The sequence below is a fragment of the Eulemur rufifrons genome, chromosome 24 (assembly GCF_041146395.1).
Source record: "Eulemur rufifrons isolate Redbay chromosome 24, OSU_ERuf_1, whole genome shotgun sequence".
Lineage (NCBI taxonomy): Eukaryota > Metazoa > Chordata > Mammalia > Primates > Lemuridae > Eulemur > Eulemur rufifrons.
Window position 1 is genome coordinate 7,657,920 of NC_091006.1, and position 9,429 is coordinate 7,667,348.

Consider the following 9,429-nt stretch of genomic DNA (forward strand, 5'->3'; position numbering starts at 1 on the left):
CATCCACAGCCCTAGGGCCTTCCTTGCCCCAAGACGCAAATCCATGTCCCTGGAATCTTCTGTCCTGAGACCCTTAAACCTATATCCCAGAAGTACACTGCCATATTTCCTCTCTCACCCCAGTAAAATCCAGACCTGTGGATTTTTCTCTCCTGAAACCCCAAAATCCACAGCTTTGGGTTTCCTCCTCACTCTGAGACCCCAAATCCAAAGTGCAGGTGCTCCCCTATGCAGATCTTCCAAACTCTTCACGTCTGTGTTTATCCACTGCCCCTTCCTAAATCCAGAGCCTTGGAGTGCCCCCTCCTTAGGTGCCACAATTTAGTGTGGAGGCCAACTCCTTGTTCATCTGTCCTGAGATCTTTTGTCTCCTCCCTTCTGGCTGTGTCCCAGGCTAGGCGGGTAAATGGTGTGCGGCTTAGGGGATGAAATGACACAGTTGCATAATCAACCAAAGTCCACCCTTCTTTTTCAGGTAGTATAAAGCCAAATCACCCCAGCCATCGGCATCTGAGTATCACTCTCATTGCCAGCATGCTGGCCTCCGGGCTGCTTCTGGTGGCCTTGCTGGCCTGTCTGACTGTGATGGTATTGCTGTCTGTCTGGCGGCAGAGGAAGATCTTGGGGAAGCTGCCTCCAGGACCTACCCCATTGCCCTTCCTTGGGAACTACCTGCAGCTGAACACAGAGCAGATGTACAACTCCCTCATGAAGGTGTCACAAGCCAGGGACATGGGTGGAATGGGAGGGTGGGCTTCCCAATATGGCCAGGGCTTTGTGGCAGTGGTTTGAGGAGTTTGGACCAGAGTCTTAAGAAAGGGAAGTTTTGAAGTTTCAGCCTCAGAGTCCTAGCCAGGAAAGACCAGGGCTTGACATGCCCAGTCCCCTGACTGGGGGAAATAAATCCCAGTAGGTGATGTCTCAGTACTGGGCCCATTCAGAGCAGGGGCTTCCCTGTAACCATTCCCACCTGCATCCACCAGATCAGCGAGCGCTATGGGCCTGTGTTCACCATTCACCTGGGGCCCAGGCGGGTCGTGGTGCTGTGCGGGTATGATGCTGTAAAGGAGGCCCTGGTGGACCAGGCTGAGGAATTCAGCGGGCGAGGCGAGCAGGCCACCTTCGACTGGCTCTTCAAAGGCTATGGTAAGGGGGACCCTGGGTGGAGGAATGTGGTCAGGCAGAGTGGATTGCCTCAGTTTCCCCAGCCTTCCCCCGCCTACTCACCTGCCCACTGGAGCCTGTGGCAAAGCCCTTCGTCTGCTCCCTCCCCGCAAACAGTCACTGTTGTCTCTGTCACTCACCTGTCTCAGTGTCCACCTCCCGATTTCTCCCTGCCTCTCTCTGCCCCTGTCTCCCTGTCCTCTCTCAGATGTCTCTTCCTTCCCCTAAGGCTCCATCTCATACAACCTTTGGGAGTTTCTGTTTTCAAACCCTCGTCCTCTGTCTCCATTTGTCGTTTTGTCATTCTCAGCTTCTGTGCTTCTCCACCTTTCTCTCTGTGCTCCTGCCTCCCTTTCTCCTTCTTCTGTCTTAGAATCTCACTTGATTCCTGCTTCGAAGTCCCCATGCCTCCACCTCCTGGTAACAAGCTCTCCTCTTTCCAGCCCTTCTCTCTTTCTCCCTAGTTTTCTTTCTTCTCCAGCTCACTTTTAGAATCCTTCACTATTTTTACTTCCACCTCCCAGATCTCCACATATCTCACCTCCTCTCCCCCCATCCTCCACCCTCTTTCTACACCTCCCCCTCCTTCCTTTCCTCACCTCCCCTGATTGCAGTGGCGGGGGTCGGGGGTCGGGCAGGGGGCTCTGCTCTCCCCGTCTGTGCATCTGTCTTGCTTCTGCCTTTCTCTTCCGATTTTCTGCTCGCACTCCCTCTCTGTCTGCCTGCTCTGGCCCCTCCCTGGCCGCCGGCACCCCTGCGCTCACCTGACCTCCGGCACCCCTGTGCTCACCTCCCAGGCGTGGCGTTCAGCAATGGAGAGCGCGCCAAGCAGCTGCGGCGCTTCTCCATCACCACGCTGCGGGACTTCGGCGTGGGCAAGCGCGGCATCGAGGAGCGCATCCAGGAGGAGGCGGGCTTCCTCATTGAGGCATTCAGGGGCACGCGCGGTGAGCGCAGGGGACTCCGTGGATGGGGTGGAAGAGAAGGAAGATGCCAGGAACCTCACATTCTGGCGGGACATGGGGACTAGGCTGGGGAAGGCATTTGTCCTCCCAGCTCTGGAGTCTGGAGCTGGGCACTTGGCCCATCACAGCAGTTCCCTTCTCAGACTGGCATCAGCGGGCTGAGTTCACTCTCTCCCTCCAATTCCTATCTGTCCCTGAACCCACCCCACCCCGCAGGCGCCATCATCGATCCCACCTTCTTCCTGAGCCGAACAGTCTCCAATGTCATCAGCTCCATTGTCTTTGGGGACCGCTTTGACTATGAGAACAAGGAATTCCTGTCACTGCTGCGTATGATGCTGGGCAGCTTTCAGTTCACAGCTACGTCCACGGGACAGGTAACCTGTTCCAGCACAGCCCTACCATGCCCCTACCACAACCAGCAACTGATCCCCTACACGGGGACCGGTGCCCTAAACTCCCATCCTTCTCCAGACAGTGTCCCCTCAAAATCAGCCCCGAATCTTCCACAACTGAACAGCTGCATCACAGCGCAGCACAGGTGCCCACTACTCAGTCTCTAAGGACACCTGGATATATCAACAGATGCCCCCATAAAACAGCCTGCAGGCAAGATACATGCCCTCAACGCAGGTCTCTCATCTGGGCAGGTGTTCCCATCCCAACTTATTTTACTATCTAACAGATGCTCCCTACTGAGTTCTTCTGAATATCTTAACACCTGGACAAGTGACCACCTCAGCCCCCACCATGAATACCTGAACACCTGATGCTGCAAAGTTCAGCAAACCAAAATCATTCCACATCTACACAGGTGTCCCAGACTAGCCCAGTGGAACATCTGAAGTGCCCCCTACTTGACCCAGTTAAATACCTGAACACCTGTACCCAAAGCAACAGCCCTAAACACATAAACATTTGGACAGACTGTTTCCCAAATACCCCAATAAGTTTCCCAAATACCCAAATAAGTGTCTCCCAGCCCTGCCCACTCATACATCTTGCAAAGTTGGCCCCTGTGCAGCCCATGTGAATCCCTAAACACCTGAACAGGTATCCTCTCCCACTTCAATATCTGAACAGTAAGCTGACTTTAATACCCAAACTCCTGTACAAAAGCCCCCAATTTAGACCCAATAATTATCTGGACAGCTGTCTCTAGCCAAGCCCACATAATGCCTAAACACCTGGACAGGTGAACCCCCCATTGCATCCCCACCTGAACAGGTAAACACCTGGATAGGTGTCTTTGAATCCAACCTTACTTGACTATTTGAACACCTAGATAGGTGCTTTTTTTTTTTTTTTTTTTTTTTTTGAGACAGAGTCTCACTCTGTTGCCCAGGCTAGAGTGAGTGCCGTGGCGTCAGCCTAGCTCACAGCAACCTCAAACTCCCGGGCTCAAGCGATCCTCCTGTCTTAGCCTCCCGAGTAGCTGGGACTACAGGCATGCACCACCATGCCCGGCTAATTTTTTCTCTATATATTTTTAGCTGTCCATATAATTTCTTTCTATTTTTAGTAGAGATGGGGTCTCGCTCTTGCTCAGGCTGGTCTCGAACTCCTGAGCTCAAACGATCCGCCCACCTCGGCCTCCCAGAGTGCTAGGATTACAGGCGTGAGCCACCACGCCCAGCCGATAGGTGCTCTAATTCTGCCTCACTTGAATATCTGAAACCTAGACGTATGACCCAATCCAGCTCATGTAAATTCCTGGAGAGTGGCCCCCACATTTAACCCACAAGAAGATATATATAAATACATTCCTATCCATGCCCACCTACATTCCTAGAAACCTGGACAGGTGCCTTTAAATGCAGTGACACAGGTCCCACTCCCATCACGTCCTACCCACTGACAGCTGTCCTTCCTTTCCCTTCCTCTCTCCCCACCCCCCAGCTCTATGAGATGTTCTATTCAGTGATGAAACACCTGCCAGGACCACAGCAACAGGCCTTTAAGGAGCTGCAAGGACTGGAAGACTTCATAGCCAAGAAGGTGGAGCACAACCAGCGCACACTGGATCCCAACTCCCCACGGGACTTCATCGACTCCTTTCTCATCCGCATGCAGCAGGTACACCCCAGCAGCCAGCATGGGGAGGACCAAAGCCCAGCAGAGGGAAATAAGACTGGGGGGATGGGGAAACAACAGAGACCCATCCAAATAAGCCCCATCACAACAATCTTCACAATCCCCACAGTTACAGTAACCATCGCTGTTCCACCTACTGAGCCCTTGCCCACAGGCAGGACTTGTGCATGCGAATCAGAGTAGCAAGTGCTTCTACAGCACTACTAGGTATCAGGCACTATGTTATGGGCTTTAAGATATTCACCTGTTGAGCAATCACAACAGCTCTGGAAAGGTTCTATCATATCCCAATTTTACAAATGAGGTAACTGGCTGAGAGAGTGTATGTGGCTTATTTGAGGTCACACAGTGAGGAAGCAGCACACCTTAGCTCAGACCCTGGTCTCTCGGACTCATCTTGGTGCCTTTAGCCACCATGCTGTCTCACCTTTCATACCCTGGTTATCAGGTACACCTGCGTAGATAGGTGACCTGGCTTTACTGTGTGACATTGGAGGAACCCTACCTCCTTTTAGATGTCAGTCTCCCATCTGTGAAAAAAGGTGGGAGGGCTTTATGGAGTCTGAAGTTCAGGGTTGAAGGATCAAGGGAGGGGATTCCTCCCTAGTAAGCTTCAAGGTTTAGGGAAGGAATAGGATGCTGTTGCTGGAAACTCTGTGTGTGTCTCAGACAATCTATCTCTTTTTATTTTTATTTATTTATTTATTTTTTTTTTTTGAGACAGAGTCTCACTCGGTTGCCCAGGCTAGAGTGAGTGCCGTGGCGTCAGCCTAGCTCACAGCAACCTCAAACTCCTGAGCTCAAGCGATCCTCCTGTCTCAGCCTCCCGAGTAGCTGGGACTACAGGCATGCGCCACCATGCCCGGCTAATTTTTTCTCTATATATTTTTAGCTGTCCATATAATTTCTTTCTATTTTTAGTAGAGATGGGGTCTCGCTCTTGCTCAGGCTGGTCTCGAACTTCTGAGCTCAAACGATCCGCCCACCTCAGCCTCCCAGAGTGCTAGGATTACAGGCGTGAGCCACCGCGCCCGGCCAATCTATCTCTTTTTAACTCTCTCTCACTCAATCTTGCCATCTCTGTCCTTCTTTCTCATTCTCTCTCTCTATCCCTGTCTTTCTAAATATTCCTACCATCTAGAAGGTGACAACCCAGCCTGGTGCAGGAAGCATTGCTTGAGCCCAGAGGTTTAAATCTAGCCTGGGCAACATATGGAGACCTTGTCTCTGTTAAAAAAAAGAAAAGTGACAACTAAGCTGATAATTAGAGTTCAGATAGCCAGGCAAAGAATATGAGCATTTCGGGCAGAGCCAGCAGCTGGGGCAAAGGCTGAAAACTGCAGAGAGCCTGGAGGATCTAGGGTCCCTTTCCCACCTTTGGTCTGGATTGAAGAGAGGTAGGTCCATAGGAAAATTCCCAGAAGGGTCCTCAGGGCATGGGGACTAAGCTCAGCCTAAAGCTGTCTCCCCCTGCAGGAGCAGAAGAACCCCAACACGGAGTTCTACATGAAGAACCTGGTGCTGACCACGCTGAACCTCTTCTTCGCGGGCACCGAGACCGTCAGCACGACCCTGCGCTATGGCTTCCTGCTGCTCATGAAACACCCAGATGTGGAGGGTAAGGCTAGAGGGGGAGGGAAGTAGAGGACTACAGACCCTCAAAACTGCTCTGAGCCTGGTGCAATGTCCCCACCCCTCCCAGATCCCTGGACTTTCAGCTACACCTTGCTCTCCAGAGACAGGGCAATAGTCAGCTAAAAGGCATCAGCTGAGTCTCACTAGCTGCTAGAAGATTGAAAATGTCTGAACTAATTGGTAAATCACTCCAGTGCTAAGTCCACTGAGTGGCTACTGCCCACTCCTCCAGGTCATCCCCTAGGATTCCTCCTTTGCATGCCCCCGCCCCATGATTCTGACATGCCCGGGTTAACAGGACCCTGCTCCAAAAATGCATATGGCCAACGTCTATTTTGAATGCTCTATATTGATGTGATACATAGATCCATGTAGTCCATCACATTTTACTTATTTGGACTATGCATCCCTGCTCTGAGACCCCTAGACACCTAAGCACATTCCTCCTTCTCCCCCAGCCAAGGTCCATGAGGAGATTGACCGGGTGATTGGCAAGAACCGGCAGCCCAAGTTTGAGGATCGGGCCAAAATGCCCTACACGGAGGCAGTGATTCACGAGATCCAAAGATTCGGAGACATGATCCCCATGGGTCTGGCCCGCAGGGTGACCAAGGACACCAAGTTTCGAGACTTCTTCCTTCCCAAGGTACTGCCTCCACACAGCATAGAGGGACCTCCAACTCACTCCCTATGGCCCCAGCACCCCACCCCCATGAGAAGTTCTCCAACCCCAGCACCCCATCGCCATGAGTTCTCCAACCCCTGTTCCAGTCCCTCCATCAAAGACTTCCACAACCATCGTGTCCCTTCAACCTTCCCACTCAGGGATTCCTGAATCCCATGTCTCCCCCAGATTTTTTGCCTCAGGGGAATCAACCCCATGTCCCCAAACTTCCTGTCTTAGGGACATGAACCTTATTTGCTACAAAGGTCCTCCCTTAGAGGACCCCAACTCCCATGCTTCCCATTTCTCTTCCCCGGGGGCACCCAAACCCCCACTCTCTCCCCTATATACTTTCAGCACACCAGTCCCTCAACCTGCCTTGACAAATACACCTTTCTCCTCCCTACCAGGGCACCGAAGTGTTCCCTATGCTGGGCTCTGTGCTCAGAGACCCCAAGTTCTTCTCCAAACCCCGAGATTTTAATCCCCAGCACTTCCTGGATGAGAAGGGGCAGTTTAAGAAGAGTGATGCTTTTGTGCCCTTCTCCATTGGTAAGTGACTGCAGGCCACTGCTCACCCCAACAGGGGGCTCCCTCATCCCCTCACTGAGCTGTAGCTGGTACCTTTCTCCAGCCTGGACATTCCTCTTAGAATGTACCCTGGAGCCAACCAGCTGATGCTCCCATTACTACCACGCACCAAATACCTGCACCCAGGCAAAAGGAAAGGTATACCCCTTTCAGAGATGGGGAAAATCAAGGCCCACAGTAAATGAGAGATTTGTCCAAGTTCATATTGTAAATTTCTCAGATCTCTAAAAACGAGATGGCAGCACAGCAGGCACATTTGAGAGTGTATTTGGCAGCAAAGGCCATCTAAACTTCCCACTGCTGCAGCCTGGCATAGATCACCCCATGTCATGTACAAAGGAAACAGGCTCAGAGAGGTCTAGAGCCTCCTCTGGAAGTCTCCCTGGGAGAATGCAGCTGGAGGTCAGTAGCGGGGCAAGGTGGCAGTGAGAGTGGACTCCATCTCTTCCCCTCCCACCTGTCCTCCTCAGGAAAGCGGTACTGTTTTGGAGAAGGCCTGGCTAGAATGGAGCTCTTTCTCTTCCTCACCAACATCATGCAGAACTTCCGCTTCAAGTCCCCGCAGTCGCCTCAGGACATCGACGTGTCCCCCAAGCATGTGGGCTTTGCTACAATCCCACGAAACTACACCATGAGTTTCCTGCCTCGCTGAGCGAGGGCTGTGTGGGGGCAGGGCTCATGGGCGGGGCGAACGGGGAGGGGTGGAGCATAGGCAGGGCTGGCGGGAGAGGTGGGGTTATGGAAAGAGGGCTGGGGAAAGGAAGGCAAGGCGGGCGGGTGGGGCAGGGGAGGGGGGAGGAGGAGAAACAGAACTCAGTTCACACTGATAGATGCTTGAGTTCATTAAAATTAAAAACTTCTGCTCTGCAAATAACAGTGTCAGGAGAATGAAAATACAAGCCACAGACCGGGAGAAAATATTTGCGGTGCACATATCTGATAAAGGACTTGTATTCCAACTATGCAAAGAACTGTTTAAACTCAACAATAGAAAACTAACAACCCAATTTATTAAGTAACAATGGGCAAAAGATATCTGAACATACACTTCACCAAAGAAATACTCATAGCAAGCAAACATATGAAAAGATGCTCTATATCGTTATCTTGCAAGAAATTTCAAATTAAAACAACGAGATAGCACTGCACACACCTGTTAGAATGGCTAAAATCCAAAACACTGACAAAATCAATGCTGACCACGAGGTGGAGCAACAGGAACGCTCATTCATTTGGGGTTGGCATGCAAAATGGTACAGCCACTTTGGAAGAAGTATTGGCAATTTCTTACAAAGCTAAACATAGTTGTTTTTTTTTTTTGCCAATGAGCCAGCAATTATGCTCTCTGGTAGTAACCCAAATGAGTTGGAAACTTATTTCCTCACAAAAACCTGCATGCATATACTTGTAGCAGCTTTATTCATAATTGCCAAAATTTGGAAGCAAAAAAGATGTCCTTAACAGATGAATCCATAAACTGTGATACATCCATACAATGGGATATTACTCAGCAATAAAATGAAATGAGCTATCATGCCACAAAAAGACACGGAGGAATGTTAAATGTATATTGCTAAGTGAAAGAGGCCAGTCTGAAAAGGCTACATACTGTATGATTCCAAGTAGATGACATTTTGGAAGGAGGTGAAACTGTGAAGACAGAATGAAGATCAGTAGTTGCCAGGCATTTGGGGAGGAGGAAGAGAGGGATAAATATTTGGTGCAGATGGGATTTTTAGGGCAAAGAAACTATTCTGTATGATACTGGAATGGTGGATGTGTGACATTATGTCTTTTTCAAGACCCATAGAACTGTACAACATAAGAAGTAAACCCTAATGTAAGCTATGGACTTTAGTTCATAATAATATATCAGGCTGGGCATGGTGGCTCATGCCTGTAATCCCAGGACTTTGGGAGGCTGACTTGGAAGGATGGCTTGAGGACAAGAGTTTGAGACCAAGAGCCTGGGCAACCTAGTGAGACCTCATCTCTAAAAAACAAAAAATAGAAAAATTAGCTGGGCATGGTGATACATACCTGTAGTCCCAGCTACTTGGGAGGCTTAGTTAGGAGGATCACTCGAGCACAGGAGTTTGAGGTTGCTGTGAGCTACGATGATACCATTGCACTCTATCTTGGGCGACAGAGAAACACCCTGTCTCAATAATAATAAAAATAGTAAAGAAAGCCCTGGTTCTCTCTCCTTTGCTGCCCATGGAAGATTCAAACCACATGAGCCGCTCTGGGGTAAAAGTAAAACTCCTGGAATTTCTTGCCTCAAAGATACCAAAATATAAATTGAGATATCAGTAT

At 50.3% G+C, this 9,429-nt stretch overlaps 1 protein-coding gene across 2 annotated transcripts; it reads left to right on the forward strand.

The window, feature by feature from the left end:
• The first annotated feature begins 507 nt into the window (after positions 1 to 507).
• Positions 508 to 9,129, forward strand: LOC138374920 (cytochrome P450 2A13). Of its 2 annotated transcripts, XM_069458127.1 has the most exons (9): positions 508 to 714; positions 984 to 1,146; positions 1,962 to 2,111; positions 2,346 to 2,506; positions 4,029 to 4,205; positions 5,700 to 5,841; positions 6,317 to 6,504; positions 6,933 to 7,074; positions 7,584 to 9,129. In XM_069458127.1, exons 1-9 carry the CDS (start codon positions 535 to 537, stop codon positions 7,763 to 7,765), a joined length of 1,485 nt encoding a protein of 494 aa, XP_069314228.1. In that variant the 5' UTR covers positions 508 to 534; the 3' UTR covers positions 7,766 to 9,129. The 2 variants fall into 2 exon arrangements, with proteins under 2 accessions (XP_069314228.1, XP_069314229.1); XM_069458128.1 differs by lacking the exon at positions 984 to 1,146 and having other exon boundaries at positions 511 to 736.
• The last annotated feature ends 300 nt before the right edge of the window (positions 9,130 to 9,429 follow it).